At 41.4% G+C, this 23,039-nt stretch overlaps 1 protein-coding gene across 1 annotated transcript in view; it reads left to right on the forward strand.

The window, feature by feature from the left end:
- Nucleotides 1-23,039, forward strand: part of LOC117983598 (nucleolar protein 4) — a 153,811-nt gene that overhangs the window by 49,502 nt on the left and 81,270 nt on the right. Inside the window, 2 exon segments of the mRNA XM_034970205.2 lie at nucleotides 17,908-18,042; nucleotides 19,211-20,026. Coding sequence (XP_034826096.1) covers nucleotides 17,908-18,042; nucleotides 19,211-20,026 — 951 coding nt within the window.

A 23,039-nucleotide genomic window follows, 5' to 3' on the forward strand; every position in this document is an offset into this window, starting at 1 on the left:
CTGTTTCCATGTAATAATTTATTTGACCACACGCTCTTGCTTCGAGAAATCCAGTAGGTACCGACTACCGAAAAACACTGTTATGTTTATATAACTTTATATTCATAAAGACGAAAAGTCGGAAAATTCATTACTATTCCTAACTTCCATTTTGAGGGTTTTTCAGATTCTATTACGCCTGTTTTCGGGTGATTTTTCGTAATGATTTTTTTTCATAACCAAGTTATGCTAGTAGAAAAAAAATTAAATACAAAATTAGTGTAACAAAACAGGTCCCTAGTACCCAGTAGGTTGCAAGGACTGATAAAGAAGACGAAGAATAGACCGCCGGAAGTTTTCATATAAAAACCGAAGCGGAGGCAAAATAAAATAAAGCGAAGCTTTTATAGGTGGCGAGTCGAGACCCAGAGAGCAGAAGTTTCACAGGCACTAAGTAGGAGGCGGATGCCATATTTACCACGATAGGGTTGTCAGTCATGTGAAGAATATCTAAATATGTAAAAGGAAAAGGTGACGTTGATAGATATCAACGCGCACCTCAAACTACTGGACGGATCGGGCTGAGACATGTAGATAGCTATTATGACGTAGGCATCCGCTAAGAAAGTATTTTTGAAAATTCAACCCCTAAGGGGGTGAAATAGGGGTTTGAAATTTGTGTGGTCGCGGACGAAGTTGCGAGCATAAGCTAGTTGATTTATAAGTTAAGTCGTAATTAAATAAAATTCGTCAAGTACGAATCAGACTCGCACATGAAGGGTCCTTACTATCCATAAAATAAATAACTCTTATAAATTATTTAAATTTTCATGGTGGCCATTTTGAAATTTTTATTTGTTGTTATAGCGGCAATAGGAAAACACATTGTGAAAATTTCAATTATCTATTACGGTTGATGAGATACAGGTCACTGAAAGACAGACGGACGGACGGACGGACAGCGGAGTCTTAGTAATAGGGTCCCGTTAGCACCCTTCGTGTATGGAATCCTAAAAATTAGTCTTGCAAAAAACGAACGAAAAAGTAGAAAAAAAACCCACAGACATACGCTTTCGCATTTCAAAACAATATTAGTATGGATAAAGATCCATTTACACATTCGCATGAGTAACAAGTCCTACTGCGAAAGGGGACGCGAGACATCTATTCCGACATTCACGTCTATTCAGACCATACCTATTCAGACATTCGTCTCCGCCATCCAGTCTTATCTCGCACTCGCTTTGCAACTCGCGAGTAACGCGCTATCCGGCGATGACTACCGAGTACCGGCGAATTCTGAGCCGATCGAGAGGGCACAGCATAAAAATATTTTATTTTAATATAATAAGGACGGCTCGCTTGGCAACCCTAAGCACATGTCAGTGAGCTATGTACGTGTGGAGTCGACGCCGACAGAATCACCTGGGCTCGCAATTTTACGAGCAGCCGCTGGCGGCCGCCGTTCTGGCTTTCACTAGTGCTGTGCCAATTATTAACTTATCGATAGGTAAAATATTTTTATATTTAGCTACCTACTTTTTAATTTTGAAAATTAAAAATATTTTATTTATGAATCAATGAAGTTATCTATACAAGCTGAAGAATATGATACCAAAAATCTGCTTCGTTGCAGTGGTATATACTAAAAGCAAAAGTCAGAAAAGCAGGTTAAAGTTATTAAAATGTTCCCTCATATAAAGCTTGCACGTGGATATAGATCGCAACGCGTAGAGGCTTATTGAGAGATTTAATCTTTATAATAACCTAACTGCAATATTAACATGATTAGGGCACAATTGCTGTTGTAACCACTTAATCAAAATATCGACCTAAACACAAAAGTATTTAATAGTCGTTGAGTCTCGAGTCGGAACGAGACTGGCTTAAAAACCTTCAAACACTGGTATTTATACAAATCGATTCAAGATGGCTTCCCCGCCACAGATCGCGTGACATCGGATGAGTCAAATATTGTCTAATTCATTAAACTAACTTCAATAAGCTAACAGTCGGCCTTTCCTGATCGTCTTCACGTCTCGTGAAATAACCGACTACCCGTTGCGTGACCCCTTCATGTTCACAACAACTAAACTGTTTGTTGCGTGACCCCGTAATGTTCACAACAACTAAAACAGAAGGTATTCGCCCATTAGCAATTAAAACATGTAAACATTCCTTGAACTGCCCACTGTCAGTCTTAATCACACAACAATCAATTTAAACATTTGCCTCTTATTCGATGTACACAAAATCTGCATCATCTACTGTACAAAATTACTTGATTCTAAAGCGATTCTACCACTGGTTCGGATTGCCACGACCTACCGAGAAGAACCAGCAAGAAACTCGGTGGCGTCTAACTGTTCAAATTTAACAAAAATTTTGCGGGTACTTTATAAAAAAATATCTGCGGGTATATTTTTAATTTTACTTTAAATTACTTGCGTTTTCAAAAATACAACTGTTTAGATGGCAAAGCAAAATTAAGGCAACGTAAGTTAGATCCCGCTTCTGAACTAAAAGCAAAAGTCAGAAAAGCAGGTTAAATTTAACTAATTTTATAAGTTATTAAAATGTTCCCTCATATAAAGCTTGCACGTGGATATAGATCGCAACGCGTAGAGGCTTATTGAGAGATTTAATCTTTATATTAACCTAACTGCAATATTAACTTGATTAGGGCACAATTGCTATTGTAACCACTTAATCAAAATATCGACCTAAACACAAAAGTATTTAATAGTCGTTGAGTCTCGAGTCGGAACGAGACTGGCTTAAAAACCTTCAAATCGATTCAAGATGGCTTCCCCGCCACAGATCGCGTGACATCGGATGAGTCAAATATTGTCTAATTCATTAAACTAACTTCAATAAGCTAACAATACCTAGCAGGTATTTGGAACCAGTATGTCATGGTGATTCGTGAATTGACTAGTCGAAAATGAGAAGTTTCAACTGTACACAGGCCCTAATTGCAGTCCTGCGCATTACTAGAGTGAGCTGCAAGTAAAATCCACGCTCTTTAATTATTTACATAGTATTCGATTATGTAGTACTTATGGTTTTTTCAGGAGCATACTTAGTATAATTTTTATTAGTATAATTATATTGTTATCGATATTCAATATCGATATCAATTAGGGTCGAATATGCTCTCCCTACCGCTCGAGTACACTCGAGCTGCTGCCGCGCCGCGCCGTCCCGGGCGAGGCGATGGAATTAAATCGCACGCACGACACTTCCGCCCCCACTGCGTCCCCTCCCGTTGCTCTGATACCGATAGGGTTTACACCGCTGAAATTTGAATAAATAATAACTAATTGAAAACCAATATAAAAATCTAAAAATAAAAGCATTTGCTAATTGGTGTAAGATTATACTGTCTATCGTATAAAATTATTTAAGTATCAGTAATATTATCTGAAAAAAAAACCAAAAGGCGTAAAAAACAAAAGCTCGTAGCTAGCGAGACTTACCGAAATGAAAAGCCATCAGTCTATCTGTAATCCGTCGATAAGTTTTGTAGCAAAGTTATTGTATCGGTTTGAATCTCGATGAGGAACATTTTTAACGAGGTTACTACTATAATATTTCATATTTATCTTTATCTTTATGTTTTTTTTCTGTAAGTTTCTGTTATGTAACCTATCAAACAATTAATGTTATTGTCATTAAGATGTTTAGTTACAGTAGTTTAATTTTTTTTCATCACTTTAGTTTCATTTCAATATTTTATTGTGATCGGAAAGTATTTTTTTAAAATGAAAATATGACCAAATATTTCTTTGACAAGTTGATATGGCAATTGGGGAGGGAAACCCCCGCACAGCCCCCGCGCTAAGCCAGTGTGGGCGAACGAGGGTGATGTGCGGGTATGTGGGGCATCCCCCGCCTCATATCCCGATTGCCAACTCAACCTGTCGCGTACTATACTACCTATTTTTTAATGATTAGAAGTTTTATTAATATTTATTTACAAAAAATGTTACAAAGTCAAAAAGATATAATTCCGCAACTTGCTAATGCGATGGAACCATGTATCATTAACATCAAAATGACGTCATTTTGACGTCAGCTGAAATAAAAATATACCATCACCTCGAAACTTCAGTCTAGTGCTGACGTCACTAAAATGGCGGCCACGTGCATTAGCAATTCGTGGGACTTATAGTCTTTGTGTAAACATATACTTGTTCGTAGTTTCCGTACACCAGTGCCATCAGTTACATAGTATCACCAAAAAATTTAAAAACAAAAAATATTATATTTCATATTTTGCTGTGAATGCTATGAGTGCCAGCCCTAGACTAAAGACTGGCAACGAGACTTGACGCCGTCAGCTCTGTCTCGAGATATCATCTGTCCCACGCTTCACTTGGTCTCGGCTTTGAGTGCGATCTACGTATATCTTATATCTATACAAATACACATATTTACAATATCGAGTATCGCATATAAATAAAACCTATATATCCCACACATTGCACACATACCTATAAGCGCACCGTAGTTTGTAGGCCCGATAAACTATATTATATGCTAAAAGTGTTTTATTATATTTTAAAACGTCCTTTATAAAGGGAATTTTTGTGCAAAAATTCAGTGACGACCATGTGACGACACAATCAATGAGTGAGTCAGGACTTTTCTTTTTGATTTCCACTTTATATGTAGCGTCATACCTATTCTATCACCAGTTTTCCCTAGAAGTACCTAGAAGTTATAGAGAAACCTACACATATATTATGTATGTACAGTATACACATATTATATAGGCAGAACTACTAACTACATCGAGCGTCAAAGCGCGCGTGTGGTTGTGCGGTCGCTCCGACTGCAGCATGCGGGCTTGGGACCACAATCACACGGACACCTACACTTCTAAAAAATGGAATTGCTTTTAGTGCCTTACTTAGTTGATTTTTATTTTATACATTTACATCACTATCCATCCATACTCCAAACTAATATTATAATTAATGCGAAAGTGTGTCGGTTTGTCTGTCTGTCTGTTAGCTTTTCACGACTGTCCCCTCTGTGGCTCTTCCATTCTACGTGACATTGGCGAAGTGCATTGTGCTCGGTGTGGCACTACTGAAAGCCATAAAGCAAATTAAGAAGAAGAAGTAGCTTTTCACGGCCCAACAGTAAATAGATTTTGATGAAATTTGGTACAGAGTTAGCTTACATCCTCGGAAAGGACATAGGCTACTTTTTATCCCGGAAAATCAAATAGTTCCCACGGGATTTTTACAAAACCGCTAGCCGGTTAGCTAAAGCCAACACATTTTTCTATATTTACTGAAAATGTATGTGGCGTCAGCAGCAAAATTCGACCACAACGGGCATATCGAAGAAATTCTGATAACATCAATAAAGGTCGGCGTTAACGGTTAACGTGAACTTGGCTCGTACGGTGCGTCCGGTGCTGCTGTCCTTACTCTGATTTTTGGTATTGAAAAAGGGCGTAGGCCGTAGGCCTCTTGCGGCGTAATTTATCCCTGAGGCCTGATTTATTTTAGACCGCAAATTTAGCACGGCCATCCTGTGCACAGCGTAGAATAAATCATGCCAATGGTACACGGAAGCCTGGAGCCAATATTTTTCGCTCCATGTTTAAACATTTCGGAGCGGAATGATGGAACATTTAATAAAACGTGTCTAATATTCGGCAGCGAGTGTGTTAGGAGAGCAAACAGCGCGGGCCAAAATACGCGCGGCTGGCAAACACCCCGCGGCGAACGTTCGCCCCAACGTTCGCCCGCATTCTGCGGCCCCAGAGGCCAGAATATCATTATAGCGTATATATAGCCTATCTGCCTAGCCCTATATAAACTACTAGCTAGTTTTTACCCGCGATTTAGTCCGCTTTAAAATCTCATAAGAACCTCTTTATCCAATGTATGCGCCGCCGGTCTTACGATTGCCGACTTGTACCTATTTGAAGCAACTTGATTTTCCCCTTTTTGGCGCTGATAGCAGCAGGGAGCGTTATGGGAACGTGCTTGGAACTAAATGTTAGTGATGAGACATCTGTCAATATAGTTTGACATATTGTCAATACAAAGACTATTGGACATACAGTCTCAATTTTAATTCCCGGTACGCTCGGTGGGCGCTTTGAATCGGCACAAAAAATAATTGTCATTTTGTATGGCACACCTCTTCCAGCGTACTTGTACTGTGTGAGTACAAGCCGTCTTTTGATTCCTTTTGTTTATTGGCACGGGTGACGGGTTGTAGTTAGAGTCAGAGTTATATTACCCGCAGGTTTTACATCAAGTTCGCTAATGAGATGTCGACACGATGGCTGTTATACCCTTGAACACGGACCCCTTTCGACATTTGAGCCCTCTTGTCGCGATCACGGTGTGAGATTATGGGAAAGCACAAAATAAAATACCTAGGACTTAGGTATATAAAATTGTTTGTACTTTATTTTCTAAAAAAACATATAGAAAAGTATAAATAATTTTGTGTTTCATTGGTTAATATTCAAGCCAGAGTTATAACTGCTTTTTTTTGGAGCTCAATACGAATAAACCTATCTCAATACGGTATTTGACAACTAGTCAAATCAGTGACTTTTTATCAAACGTCAAAACGCGCACTCAGTATGCGATAGGTATTCTATGAAATACTGGAATGTGACGTCATATCATAATGACGTACTTTTTTAGTTTAATCGATAATTATTTAAAATGGTTAATTACACTTAAAACTAACAAAGGATGTGGATTTTACCTATTTTGGAAGACCATCTATTTAATAATCACTGAGAATTTTTTTATTTTGGATGTAATCATATTATAATACCCAATTGTGAGTTGAGTGCATTTTTTATCCGACTACGGCAAATCCAAAAGGAAGGGTTATGATTTTGGCAGTCTATGTTTAGTTTTTTAGTGAAAAGAATTTTGCTTGCCATGATGGCTACGTACACGTCGACATTCACTCTGGGTAGCGAGCGATGCACGATGTGGCGATATCGTGAAATCGCTCGCATTATGACATCACCGCGCACCGTGAAGTACCAAGGCATCATAGAGATGAGAAAGTGTACCACGTTTAACATTCAGCTCGCTACATACAGAATGACGCGTACCACGTTATACCCTTGCATACAATACACGTGCTAGTCGCGAGCAAATAGTGTTGTTTGTCACATTACCTTGATAATCGATAGTTTGTGAAAATACTTATATTATACTGGTGTATAATTTTGTCGATTCTAATAAAGTGTAAAAGTTTTGATTATCACTGACTAGGCGTTACCTACTTTTTGTAAATAGGTACTTATTTTATATACTTAAGTTGTTCCATGTTATGAAAAGTGACTTTTGTTAGTAGAGATAATAATATGTATTACATATTAAATATTTCATAATACCCGTAATAATTTGTCGTTCATTCAATGGGAAAATCCTGCTTTTTCGCTAATGATGTCGGGCTTCGATGTGAACTGCCGAAACGCGAGCCGTGAGGGGCACTTGTCAACGAGAAAGTTATATACTAGGGTTTCCACTTCATTAAATAAAATATAGGTACATAATATCATGTAGGTATGTGTAAATACACGATCAATTTCATATACTACACATAAGTATTTATTAAGAGTTAATATTGGGCGAGGTTTAATCATAATATTAAACATATTTATATGAAATATTCCCATTTATAATATTTGTCAAAACTAATCCACTAATTTTATTATTTGACTAGCTGACTAGCGACTTCGTCCGCGTAGGCTTTGTTTTTACGTGATAAAGTAGCCTATGTCACTCTCCAGGTCTTTATCTATATCCATGTACCCTGCAGAGTGCAGCGTCAGGATTGAAGAGTTGGAATTCAAATTTTTCATAGCAAAATGTCGCAAGGTTGCTCTATCGATAAAAAAATACGCAAATCGGTTCAGAAATCTCGGAGATATCTGTGTAGGTACCTACATAGGTAGAAAAACACAACTTCTCCTTTTTTGAAAGTCGGTTAAAAAAGTAGCCTATAGGTATTACTTTTTGGTTAAACCTCTACTTGTCTGTCAAAGTCTCGTCAAAATAGGTTTAGCCGTTCCGAAGATTAGCCCGTTCAAACAGATAGACAGACAGACAAAAATTTTAAAAACGTTTGATTCAGATATGGTACAGTTAACCATACATATGAGCTTAATAAATGAGGTATGTAGTTATTTTGAAATTACAGACATACACTTCAATTTTATTTATCAGTATAGAAATATAGATTATAATAATTTAAATAAAACAAGCGACCGCCCGCAGTCTTGCTCTCGTGGGAATATTGAAAAATCTAGCCTTATTATTTGTCTACATTATAAAGGGAACCTATCTGGTCAGCTTTCAACGTTTAGGGCTTGAGCTGGGCTTTGATGAGTCAATCAGTTTATGATTCAGGACTTTTCTATATTTAGATTGGTTTTCAAAAAATAAAATGATAAAAGTCAAAATATATTTCCGCAAGACTATAAATAAAATATTTTGATGGCAGCCCTGACATCAGTGGCGGGTCGGATCGCTGGCACGCGGCGAGACCAAACGACAGCTGATTAATGCGCGGCAAACGGCCATAGTGGTGTTCCTATAGCGAGTCTGCGTTACATCGATATTTTTTTATTAAAAAAAAAAAAAAAAAATTAGCCATGTTAAATGACTAATATTCCCCTTTCCAACTAAGCGTCAGGCTTGTGCTAGGAGTAGGTACGACAATAGTGCAACGGGCAGGGTGAACCGTCGACCTTTCGGTTTTCAGTCCACTCCTTTATATATATCTATAAAGGAGTGGACTGAATATATCCATACTTCCCGCTGAGCCCGTGCGATTTTATACTGTTTTCATATTTAATATTAAATTTGTATTTCCCAAATAAGATTGTCAGTCTATAACATGTCTAAGTACATATTTATTGGTTCATCGATATCTCACAGCTCAAACTACTGAACGCATCAGGCTGAAATTTGGCATGCAGATAGCTTATTATATTTTTATACATGAAGAGCTGTTGTTCTTCGTTTTACCTGTTTATATAAAGTTATAACAAATACATAACAGTGGGTATGATATCCATAAAAATATCGCGCAAGAAAATAAAGTCGAGATAATTGCATCTATCAAATTAAAGTTTCACTGTATTGATTATGTGAGTATAAATATCATAATTATTTAAATGGTAAACATGAGCTGAGCGCACTAGTAGGAGTAGCCATCTAGTAGTTGATTTAGTTTTATAACTTTATCTTATTAAAACTAAACTCGTTTAATCTTTTCATAAATCCACCCAGACTTTTGACCTAAAATGCAAACACAGGTTTCGTATTACGGGTACTAGGTTCTACTCTACATCTACATTACCTACATCCTAGATTCTATTTAAATCAATCGCAATCGTAAAGATTTTACAGTAAATAAATAACACGTTTATGATCTCGATGGCATCCCTAATGCTGGCGGTGGATCAGCTTCGTTGGCACGCGGTGAGAGCGAACGAAACGCTGATTAATGCGCGAAAAGCGGCAATAGTGACGTGACGTTTATCGATGTTAATGTTTTTACAGTGTTTAATTAAAATTTCTTATCTATCTTATCTTAATTGGAATGCCCTAAGTACATAACTGTCTTAACAATAAAATTAGTTTTACAAAGTTTTAGTAGGTAAATCTTCATATTTTATATAGTTTTCAAAAACTTATATTTGAATAAATACATACGTAAGTATGAATCAGTTATGAAAAAGAAACTTATTTCGCTATAGATGTTTTGTATAATACACGTATTATTTCATCTTGTTAGGTAGAAGGTATAAGATATTTTAAAGTTGATTATAATAAGCAATGGTGTGGTTCATTAACTTTAAGTTGATTAAATCTTCTTCTTGATGCACCTATTTTTCCTACAAATAAATAGAAGCTAGCCGTACAATTATTTCATAGATTCTTCGCGAAGTGAAGCGGATCGGCAATCCCTGCGATTACCGGGAATAATTTAAATGTTGGAGAAAAGCAGGCGTTGGTTTGCGTATTACGGAGAGCAGGCGGTGCATATCGCATCGCATGCTGCGCGTTTTACGTTACAGATTTGGTTGTTTTGTCGGATTATAACAAATTAAGCTTTAGTTCCTTTTTTTTGTGTTGTTTCGGATTGACTATGCTGCGTAGGCCCTATTGGCCGCTACAGCGTCACCGGGGGGGTTGGCGAGCGCGAAGCTCCGCCTGGGGGTGAGCCCTAGGGCTCGAAGAAATAATTCGAGAGGTCGGGGGGCAACGTCCTCCTAAGGGCGCCTCCTGTGAGGCTCGGACCACGGCTTAGGATGACGTTGGGATGGGTGGAGTTGTCGGTTTTGTTGGTTAGTCCGTACGCCCCCGAGGCCGTGGCGTGAGCCCACGTCCGGGTGACGTTAGAAATCGGGGACCTCGTCTTCGCCGGCGAAGACGCTGTGATGAGGTTGAATTGTGTAGCCCTACGAGATAGGGTGCATTGTCGGTCATGATTTGATCGTCGGGGTCGTTAAGGACGTGCTTAGGGCGTCTTTTATCTGGGGGGTCGTTTCGGTCAGGGGTGTAAGTCGCTGCCTCAACTATTAGGGGGTTGGGGTGTCTAATGGCTTTCTCAAAATAATTTTTGGAAAGCTGTTTAAAGTAATGAGCTATTGTCGGGAGTTGGAGGTCTCTGTGGAGGTCCACGTTGCGCATGTACCACGGGGAGCCAGTGGCCGTACGCATAAACTTATTCTGTAGGACTTGGAGAGGTTTGAGAGAGGAGGGCGGCAGGTGTGCAAATGCAACACAGGCATAAGACATTATTGGGCGGATGCACGTTTTGTATAGCGTGACTTTATGTCGAAGTGACATTTTGCTCTTTGCGCAAATCATGGGGTAAAGACGGGAGAGCACATACGCTGCGTTCTTGCGGACTCTACGAATGTGCGCGGCGAAGCTCATCTTGTCATCAAAGGTTACACCCAAGTACTTGGTATTAGTTTGCCAGGGAATGGGGCGGTCGTAAAGAGTTATTTCAGTCTGTCGAAGTTTGTATTGTGATTTCCTTTTGGACTTTTGAAAGAGCACTGCTGCGCTTTTCTCCGGGTTAACCTCTATCCTCCAAAGGCGGAACCAGTGGCCTAGGCTACTGACTGCCTTTTGGAGTCGAGCTTTAACGTTCCGGTAGTTTAAGTCGGAGCTGTATAGAGCGGTGTCATCCGCGAACTGGGCTATATGAACATGAGGGGATCTGGGAATGTCGCTGGTGTACAGCGCGTACAAAAGTGGCGAGAGCAGGGAGCCCTGAGGGACTCCTGCTCGAAGAGGTCTTGGGGAGGATAGGGTTCCATCCAGACGGTAGCGGAAAGTTCGATTGGTGAGAAATTCTCGTAGTAAACGTACGAGTCTTTCGGGCACGCCTAGATGGTAAAGCTTGTAGATCAAGCCGGCGTGCCACACCTTGTCGAAGGCTTTGGCTACATCGAAGAAGAGGGCTCCCGTTGGGATACCTCTCGTTTTGAATCGGTTGAAACCGAGAAGGATGTGCTCCGTGAGGCGGTGCACTTGATGAACACATGAGTGTCTGGTTCGAAAGCCAAATTGCTCGTCGTTGAGGAGGTTTTTCTCCTCTACGACGGACCTAAGTCGATTAAGGATGACTTTCTCATACACCTTGCCAAGGGTGTTGAGCAAGCTAATGGGGCGGTAGCTAGTAGGGAGGTTCCTAGGTTTCCCTGGCTTGGGGATGCCTATAACGGTAGCTTCTTTCCACCTGTCGGGGAAGGAGCATCCCGCCATGAGGGTGTTGAAAATGACAACCAGGAGGTTGATTAATACATCGGGGAGTAACTTTAGTGTTTTGTTATTAATAGAGTCGGGGCCTGGGGCTTTTTTGGCGTGAAATTCTTTGATAATTTGACGAACTTCGCCGCTATTCGTCGGGAGGATTGGATCGCCACCTGGGGCGGAAGAGAAGATAGATGCTAGTTTGTTTTCGACTAGTTCTATGTGGGACTTGTCTACAGAGATGGTGCTCGGGGAGCATTGGGCTTCTAAGCTATCAGCCAAGCATTCGGCCTTATCGACATCTTCAAAGGCGGGTGGTTGATTGGGACGTAAAAGCGGAGGAGTGGCCGAGACAGGGTCGGCTTTGAGAGCTCTCGCCAGGCTGTAGTAGGCTACATGCGATGGCTTGAGCTCACTCAGCTTCCTGTCCCATTGTTCGTCGCGGAGTTCGGCAAGGCGAGCCTTTACCTCCCTCTGGGCTCGCCAGAGTTCTCTCCGGTTGTCGGCGTTAGGACATGCGTCATGGGCTCTACGTTTAGCGTTTTTGATGGTGATGAGCTCTCTGGCGTCGTCCGGCAACTGTCGACGGGTGAAACCGTTCGGCATCTGTCGGGAGCAGGCGCTTAGAGCATCGCGGATATGATTAGTAAGGTGCAGTGAGGCTGCATGCGCTTCATCTAGACTACCTATAATGTCAGGAATTTGAGAGATGTGCACTGAGTCTATAGACTTAAGATGCTCTGAGAGCTTCTTGAAGTCAATGACTGTTTTGGTCGGGGGGGCCGCGGTGGGCGGGGGTCCTAGCCGCATTAGGACGGGACGGTGATCTGAACCTAGCTCGGACAGCACCTCCAAAGGACTCACCTGAAGAGCGATGTTCTTTAGAAGAGCTATATCGAGTATGTCCGGTCTGTCTGTTGAATTGTCGGTCATTGGATAACGAGTCGGTGTGTCAGGGGCTATAACTATGAAGTTAAGATCGGGGCGGTGCGTCAGTCTTTCGAGTTGGCGTCCTCGTGAGTTCGGGGAGCGGCAATTCCAACTTTGATGTTTGGCGTTAAGGTCTCCGGCCACGATAACGGAGTCTCCTAATGAGAGAAGTGCGCGGATGTCACTTTCTAACAGATCTTTCGAGGGAGAGAGATAGACGGATGCTAGTATGACCGACGGATGGCCAGTCATACTCACCTGACATATGGACGCTTCCATATTGGTTAGTTGTGGAGGATCGAGAGGAGTGCAGTGAAGAGCCCTTCTGTAGTATATAGCAGTGCCACCCTTAGCAGTGGCCCTGTCGTTTCTGACTATATTAAAATTAGCAATTCTGGGATTACTTCTACTAGGTTTCAAGAAGGTCTCTTGCACTAGGAGAATGTCGGTTTGATGTGCACATACAAACTCGCGGACTTCGTCCATTTGGTCGATAAGGCCGTTCGCGTTGTAAAACGCGACCACTAAGGAGTGAGGTTTTAATCTACCTTTGGTTGTACTATCCATTATAGGTTTTTAAGGTTGTTTATGGAGATGAGTAGACCCAAGTGTTGGGTAATGGCTGTTTTGGGATCTTCCCTGAAGGTCCGGGCGAAAATTTCCATCTCCACTATGTCAATAGAGGCGAGGACGGTTTCTATTAATTTGAGATTATCCGCAGCGTTTGCCGCTGCGGATGTATGGAGCGGTTGCTCTGGCTGGGGCTGGGGCTTAGGCGTAGACGCGGAAGCCTTGGCCGGGGCTGGTTGGGCGGGCTTGGCCGGGGCTGGTTGGGCGGGCTTGGCCGGGGGTGCCTGGGTGGGCTTGGGCGCAGGAGGGTTAGTCCTGGGAAGGGGTTTGTCCCATGCGTTGGTGGCCGGAGCCGGCGCAGGGACGAATTTTTGGGTGGGTTGGGGAGCTGCAGTAGGTTTGCGGCCGGCCGGTTTGACCCTTCGCTTTTGCTCCTTGGGGGCTTTAGGGCATCCGCGATAGTTCGCGGTATGCCCTTGAGACCTGCAAAGAACACAGCTCGGGGGCTCCTCGGTTGGTTGCTTCCTGGGGCAGTCGGAGGTGCCGTGGTCCCCTAGGCACTTTACGCACCTAGGGTGGGCGAAACAATTCCTTGCGGAATGGCCGTACATCTGGCAGCGATGGCATTGGCCCATCCTGCCGCGGTTACGGGGGGGCTCTATTTTGAGGCCAGTAAGGCGACACACTGAGGTTATATTATTAACTTTTTTACCCGCGGGGGAAAGTTCTAAAGTTACGAGCACCATCTCGTAAGGGACTTTGGTTCTAGGATGATACATCCTGTGAACCTCCAGGACTGGCAGCTCCTGGGAAAGGAGGTCTGTCTTGATGAGCTCTGTATCGAGCTCCTTCGGAAGGCCGCGAATGACTACGCGTAGAACGCGTTCGTCGGGAAGAGCGTAGGTGTGGAACCCTACATTCTCTTGACGGAGAGTCTTGGTGAGGAGGCGATGGTCGCCTGAAGTCGGACATTGGACTTTGATTCCAATGGCGGTCGAGCGGGCACTCGTGAACGAGATACCCCGCTGGTCTAACAGTGGCAAGATGCGCTGCCAGCTGAGTTTTTCCCTAATAAAAAGGGGAGGGACCTTTTCCCTTGGCGAATCCTCCATGGGGGAGTCTTCCGACTCCTCCTCGGGGGTTGCCTGGGAGGTTGTGGGTTGAGTACCGGGCCCTGAAGGGGCTGCAACGCCCACCTTTTTAGGTGGGTTTGCGTGGGACTTGGAGGCCTTCAGCTTTCGCTTCTGGGCCTTCGTCTGCACCGTCGTGAATTCCTCTGTTTCAGAGGAGGCTGGGGACGTTTCGGAGTGAGGCTCCTTGGTCGGGATCGGTTTTTGGGCTGAAGGCCCGGCTGGGGTTTTGGAGTGAGGCTCCTTAGTGTCGGTCGGTGTCACGGTCGGGGTGTCGTCCTCCATGGCCGTGGCCGAGGGAGGAGATGCCGGGGGACGGTCGTAGCGCGTAGGCGTCCGACTCGCATGTACCTTAAATTTCTTAAGGTAGTTGGGGTCTCGGGTCGCGAGGTCGGCGATGAGAGCACTCATGTCGACGTCTTTGTAAAATGTCTGGGGGAACTCCGGGCCCTGATGGGGCCCAGGAGCGGGTTGGTCGGGGTGGTTGGGGCCCATAGTGGACCCGGTGGCGCTAAAGGTCCTCCCTGCCAAGGCAGGGAGGTGGGTACCTACGGTGTGGCCCTAATGTGAGTCCCCGCCCTTGGGTGACGGGGGTGTGAACCTATGCTGCGCTTAGACTAGTGTACTCACGGAACCTGGACCCTAGAACTACACTACACTATACACAACGCAGGAACAATCTGATGGCACTGATGATCCAAGGGCACTTGCACTTGAAACACAGGGGCGAACACGCGCGGGGGGGCTCGAGTCGGAGAGCGCATGTACAGACGTCCGCACGGGGCGGATGCCGAACCTTGTCGTTAATAGTTTATTTATAGGTAACTAGCTGATGGATTTAGGTTTTTAAAAATCCCGTGGGAACTATTTAATTTTCCGGGATCGTAAGTAACCTTTTAGTCCGATTTAAAAATGATTTATCGATATCAAGACTTTTTTTGCTTTCTCCAGCTCTATTCCTCAGGTGGGAGTTCCGACGCGGCGCGCCCGGCTGAACCATTATTGACGCGGCCGACCAGAAACGTCGATATTTTCCCGGCATCGGCCATACAACTCCGTTTAATGACGATGTCATTATGTTCAAGTAGTTTTGATAACGTTTATATTGTGTTCTCTAAAACGATCTCTAGTTTGCCTTTTTAGCAAGAACACAGTAGATAATAAGTATATAGTCCGCGACAGGTCGAGATGGCAATCGGGGTATGAGGCGGGGGGACGCTCCGCACACCCGCACCGAGTTAGCGTGGGGGCTGTGCGGGTGTGCGGGACGTTCCCTCCCCGATTGCTATTTCGACCTGTCGCGTACTATACCTATACATATTATATACCTATCTAACTAATAAATAATTCATATATAGCTTTCTAATTCAGCGCAGGCTAATGAAATTATGTAAACAACAGTGCTATTAAAACCTCGCAAAAGTTAGTTGTTTCAATAAATAATAACAAAGTTCTTAGCAGTCGGAAATCGCTTTGAAGTAGGTGGTCGAGGAGGCGCCACCACCTGTTGCATCGATATAAAAGATTGAAATGCGGGTCAACTTCAAAATATTAGGTATTTTGAAGTTGAAAGAATCTAGACGTTTTACCTACCACTGACCACATAAGAGTCCCAGAGTAGAGGGGAAGAATTTCGTATGCAAAACATTATGAGGACCACGATTAAACTTATGTTATGGATAGGTCACGAAGATGTACAATTGTGTACTTAGTTTCGATGTGGCTGACAAGTTTTGCAGTTCAAAAATTTCATCACGTCATCATTTTTGTATGCAATTCAAAAAAAAATTGTTTTCGGCTTGAGGGATATGAAATGAAAGGGCTTCACGAGCTGATTCGAAAAATATACCTACTATCTACTAGGTATCTACATAGGTACATTCATTTTAGGCATTGTTTAAAAAAAATACAATTTTCTTGTTGCTGCGTGTTGTTGCTTAAAATAATTAGGGATGCCCCGATACCTATCGATACTGATAGGTAGTTACTAGTTAGTGAACTTTCTAGAAAGTGTAAAATTTGAATCTATGTAGGTACCTAGGTATCTACCAACTTTATGCAGGTACCTACATACAATTACCTACATTTTATATAACAATATAGACACAGTACGATAAAACTGTGGTATAGACCTCCCTAGTCCCTACCTAGCTAAATTGCAATGATATTTTTTCAGAACTTAGTAGGTAACTATACCTTTAGGTAGGTAAGTAGGTACCTACCTACTTATTTTCGAGTGAAGCTAGAAAAAAATTCTATTAGAAAGATAAGATTCACATTCACCTATGTCCACTATAATCTCATCTTATGTTACTAATATAATACCTACCTACACATACCTACCTGCTATACATAAATTAGGTACAAAAAGAATTAAAAAAAACGCAACGTGCGTAATGCATATAGCATTACGCACAACAGAAAGTAATTAAAATCCACAAGGGACATCGATCCCGCAATCATTTTGCGTCGAGAGTGCTAATTGTACCGTCCGCGTCACGGTCGACCATCCCGTCACTCGTGACCCCGTCCCGCTGACCGCTGGTGATTATCAGTTCCCGGGACCAATGTGCCCTATCCCCTATCCCCTATCCCTGCGCCGCTCTTATACTTTTTCATTTGGCTTCTCAAACTTTTATTGACCATTTGGTTTGCTTGCGCGTGCTTGGTTTGCACGTTTATGATCCCGTCCCGCTGACCGCTGGTAGTGGTGAATATCACATCCCGGGACCAATGTGCCCTACCTCCTATACCGCCCCGCTTTTTACCTTTTTCATTTAACTTCACTAGGTAGGTATTTTCTTTTGAAGATTGGTTTGCACGTGCTTAGTTTGCAGTTGTACAAACAAATACATTCTACAAATCTCACATTATAACGAAATATTTCATAACCTAAGGTAGGTACCTACAAAGTACATAGTAATCAACGATCTCTAGAATACCTACTTTATACCACCTACCTAAGTTACTATTACGTATATTTGCGTCTGACACCTAACTACAAAAATACATAAATATTTTTGGTTTTTTTGTCGATTTTTCCCACTGTTACGCATAAAAAAATACGCACTGTTATTAATTGTGAACTTCCTCTCCTCTCTCCTTTTTAGAAATTCGAAAAATCGGTTAAAATTAAGTTACTTTAATTTGATATTTTTTAACCTGTCACGACATCTAGCGGCAAGTAGCAGTACTATGCTAAACTGTTTCTTAACTACTTCACAACAGAATGCGCTGTAATTAGATTTCAATGTGATTTCAACCACCTTAAAACTTGAAAATCGACCCATAGAGATGAATTTTTAGAAAAATTTGTTTTGGTGAACTACTATGCTATAGGAACTTCTATGCAAAATTTCATGTTTCTGGAGTCTGCAGTCTGCACCACTGCACCTATTACTTTAAGCTGTGGGTTGTAGGTACGACTTGAATATCTGTCAGTTTAAAAAGGAATTTATTATTTTTAATAATTAAGCTGTATTTTCATTACAAATAATGAAATTGATGTTTCATTGTTTCAGAATGCGGCAAACCAGGAACCTGTGTACAGGAAAGTGGCGATTGTTGAGAATTTCTTTGACATTATTTACACTGTCCACGTCGAGCTAGAAGGAAGACCTGGCAAGCATGCAGGACAAAAACGAACTTATAGAACAGTGAGTAGATTAATTAATATTAAACAATTTAGTTACCTAGATTTATTATTTAATTTAATCATAAAAATAAAATATTATTTTTATATACATCTTGCTGCCATCTATCGCACATGTTGTAAACTTCTTGGCTCGGTACTACTCCGAAACTCGGAAACGAACCATTGCTCAAGTTCTAATAGTATACTTGAAACTTATTGCGATAGATGGCAACAGTACTTTTAGGGTAAGCACAGATCGATTTATAAAGTGTCAGAGCATGATCATTTAGACATGGCAGAGTGAACTAGCCATAAATTAGGCAAAGAATACAGTGTCACGGACAAGGGATTTATTTAATATCAGTTTATTTGTAAAAAATCTATTTGGGAACTTATGTCACTAACCTGACTCTTCTCAAAGGTGTGTGAAGTCTGCCAATCCGTACTTGGACATTATTATTATGTACTAGCTTACGCTCGCGACTTCGTCCGCGTGGACTACACAAATTACAAAAAATCCATTTTCACCCCCTTAAGGGTTGAATTTTCAAAAATCCTTTCTTAGCGGATGCCTACGTCATAATAGCTATCTGCATGCCGAATTTCGCGCGATCCGTCCAGTAGTTTGAGCTGTGCGTTGATAGATCAGTCAGTCAGTCAGTCAGTCACCTTTTCCTTTTATATATATAGAGACTTACGCGGAGATTGACATTTGGTCCGATATTCCCGCGACGAATAAAAGGGGGGCTTTATACTTAGCTTATAACTTATAATTTTGACAGCTTTGTCTGGCTGGCTATCCGTATCTGTGGCATCGTAGCTCTGAAAGGGATGGACCGATTTCAATGCGTTTTTTTCATTTGAAGGCGGGTTTAATCGGTGGTTCTTAGCTACCTATGATGAAAATCTGTCCAGCCATTAAGTAAATGCCTATTTACTTATGCAGCCAGTGTAGGAATATCAGTCATACCAATATAAGTAAAAGTACATATAGTACGCAACAGGTCGAGATGGCAATCGGGGTATGAGGCGGGGGGACGCCCTGCACAGCCGCATTTTACCCGCGTTCGCCCGCACTGGGCTAGCGCGGGGGCTGTGCGGGGCGTTCCCTCCCTGATTACCATGTCGACCCGACCTATCGCGTAGTATACTTACCTACCTAATAAATGCCTATTAATTTTTGCCCACAGATTACAGAAACCTACGCGTTCCTCCCTCGGGAAGCAGTCACGCGTTTTCTGACCGGTTGTGCGGAGTGCGCGCGGCGCCCGCGCAGTGCCTCGCCTCCCCCCCTGCCCACGCCCTCCCCCTCGCCCACCAGGCACCCCTACCTCCCCTTCGTACCCCACTGCGCTCCCGACTACAGAAACTGGGAATCTGAAATCGACGCCGCACAAAACTACTCTTTCGAACCCAAATTCGACTACACGGACCTACAGCCGCTCAAAAAAATTGAAAGTCCAAAGCATACAGAAGAAGAAGAGCCCACGTACATAGAACTCACGTCCAAGAGCTTTGATGCGACCACACTTTACGACAGAAGCTCATTAGAACCTTTTAGAGAAGAAGAGCCGGTCAGAACTGATCCCGAAATAGATAAAGACGATAGTGTCATTGACGTAGAAGATGTACAGTCGAGTCCACCGCCTGGGAGTCAGAAGAAAGAAGAAGAGAACCCAGAGGAAAGCCCTAAAGGAAACACCAAAGCAACAGAAGACGACGAAGTTGAAAAGACTGAAAACAAACGAGACAAGAAATACAATCCGCTTGACGTTGCCAATTTGACCTCCAAAGATCCCCCGAAATCAAGGTCACCACCACGGAAAAAGCTCTTACCTGCCAGTTTGGACTTTCCCCATTCCTATGGAAGACTTCCAAAGCCTTGGCGGCCTGATGGAGGTGTTTTCTATGGTGATGATATAGACTTTAGTGTGCCAATTACGACTGCGTATTTAAAGCATATGCGGAGCATGGGGTATCAAGATCGAGTGGATTTGGAAAATAAGGTAAGTGCAAACTCAGAATTATTCATAAATATTATTGAGATATTTACAAGATGTAGCCCGCGATTTCATCCATATGGATTTGGTTTTCTTTAATTTTTCTGGTATAAAAAGAAGCCTATATCCGTCTCCTGGATGCAAGCCTTCTCTATACCAAATAAGTACTAAAGATACAGAGATAGCTTGCATCCCGGGGATAAATATAAAATATTTTTGTCCTGGAAAATCAAAAAGTACCCGCGGGACTTCTAAAAAACTTAATGCCTCGGTACAAAGATTGCTTGCATCCCGTGGCTATAAAGGCTAGGCATATAGGCTAGGTACTTTGTATTCTTGAAAATGGACGACGTCCCTTGGGATTTTCAAAAACCTGAACCTAAATCCACGCGGACGAAGTCGCGGGCATCATCTGGTATAATATAATATTTGCGGTTTACTTTGTAGTACGTGATCAAGATCATATAATAAAATATTATGTTGATACATATTGAAGAGAGTTCGCAAATCATAACAAGGGGCACAGAATTTCTCCACAAAGCGCGTTTGCGGGTCGAACAGACCGCCGGCTTTAGCATTAGTTCGGAAAGTTTAAGCTAGGGTTAAACCCGTCCGCGCATTATGTTTTCGTTAAATATTTGTATGAGTAGAAAAATACTTTTTGCGGTTTCAAAACTGAAAAGGGTTCTGGGATTTCCGTTGTGTTTAGATTTACTTTTACTTTGAATTCGCATAATAAGTAATTTATTTAAAAACGAAGTCTCCACTAGCAATACAACTTGCAGAAGTCAGCACTGAGCTCTGTTAAGTTGTACAAATACCTCATCAGACTTGGCTTTAACTTGCTGTGCTGTGCACAATGCTCACTGTCATACTGTGTGCAACAACAGTAATTGCACTGTGGTAATATTCGCAGCAAGTCAGTTTCTGCAAGTTTTTAATAGCAATGGGAGAAATTGGCTTGCTGTGTTTTACGCAGTGCAGTGCAAGTGACTGACTAGAGATGACTTCTGCAAGTTTTATTGTTAGTACACTATGACATAACAGCGGCGCGCGATGTCGGCGATGCGCGAAGGGATGTCCGATGTCGTCCGTAGCGCAGGCGTGAGCACATGAGTAGATACCTAAGCGTCGAATTCATTAAAAATTTCAATCTTATGAGGAAGCATTTACCATCGATGTAGTTTGTCTGTCTGCCTGCCTGTCTGTCTGTGTACGCATCACGTTGAAACTTGAGACTACCGAACGGATTGAAATGCAACTTGACATACTTACCTACCTAAGTTTTACTACTGGTTTAAATACTGGTTTTACATTAAGGATATTTTGTACCCCGAAATAAAACCCGAATAGGGTTTCTCCGGCATAGGGAATAAATTCTTTTTGTTGTTATTACTTTGAAGCGATCTTGACAATTCTTTTTTTACAAAAGTTTCGTTCAGATTAATAATAATTGTTTATTGATAGGCTTTTTTTTTTTTTTTAATTTATTATTATTATACAAGAGAAAATTAAACATAATAGGTAGCACGCATTGTAAAAAACCACAGAGGTTTGACCCTCAATGCGTACGTCTGCGCATTACAATAATCATGCCTACTTTTATCATTAAAAAAAAAAGATTATAAATAAATAATATTACTATATTATAATATACTGACTAAATATTTTAAAAAAAAACAAAGAACAGATAATACATATATATACACATACATGTATGTACACACATATATGCATACACACATGCACATACACACACATATATACTATTTTTTATTTTTTCATTTTTTATTTTTTAAAGGTGACAAATGGCGCTAATTCTGTTGTACTCGTACCTAAACCTAAACTAAATTTTAGATTCTTTAATTTTAGGATTTCTATTTCTAAACTGCATTCGCTTTTTTGCTTCAACTAAATTTAAACATCCTAAATGGCCGTCTAAAACGACGTTTGAATTGAATAGTAAGTGTTGCTATTTAAGATAACAAGAACTGCACTAAATTTGTGTTTGATTTTCCCCTTTAATCTTAAAACTATTTTTTGCGAAAAATATCGAACGATGTTACTTGAAATACAAAAATAATAACTTTACTTGATTTATTTAGGTCGAATCACAATAAAAGTGTCGAAAATTGAAGTTTTGTTCATTTTATCGTGTGAAGTAGGCTTAAGTCTTTGATCAAAAGTGCTAGAACCCAGAGCCGTAAAACTAGTTAAAAAACAGATCTATTATTTTTGTTGCAAATATAATTTCTAACCTAATTTCTTTGTGTTTTGTGGTTAAAGAATCTTAGTTTTTGTTACAAAACTTTGTGAAAATAGTGGTTATGTGCATAAAATAGATAAAAGCAAAGAATTTTGCTTGGAATCTTACCTACCTACCTTACCTTGAAATCACCGAGGTACCTAATTGTCAAACTCTTGCTAGGAAATCAATGCAAACAGATGAAAAGCAATCATCCTAAATAACTGACTGCCACAGAGTACATTGAATATACAGGTAAAGGAATATACAGCGAGGAAGTTCTGAAACTTGGCGGTATACTTACAAATCTGGCGTGCAAGGACGTGGAACGAGGTATCCATGAATTCTGCTATGAATTCAACAAACTAAGGCGGTAATGTGATTTAAGGCATGAAAGTACCTACAAGATCAAGATTGAATGTATATACCTACGTGTATAATAATAATAATAACAGGTAACAGCTGGTATCATCATAATGATCAACTCATTGCCAGCTCACCTCTCAAAATGTAGTTTGGCCATAGTCCACCACTCTGTCCAAGTGCAGATTGACAGACTTCACACACCTTTGAGAACACTATGGAGAACTCTCAGGCATGTAGGTTTCCTCACAATGTTTTCCTTCACGGTTAAAGAAAGTGATACTTAATTGCTTATTAAACAGCTAGTACATATTATAATATAGCAAAAAATGGAAGTGTAGCATACCTATATAAAAATAATAATTACAGGCAACAGTTAGTATCATCACACGATCAACTCATTGCCGGCTG

The sequence above is a fragment of the Maniola hyperantus genome, chromosome 7 (genome assembly GCF_902806685.2).
Source record: "Maniola hyperantus chromosome 7, iAphHyp1.2, whole genome shotgun sequence".
In the NCBI taxonomy this organism is placed as follows: domain Eukaryota; kingdom Metazoa; phylum Arthropoda; class Insecta; order Lepidoptera; family Nymphalidae; genus Maniola; species Maniola hyperantus.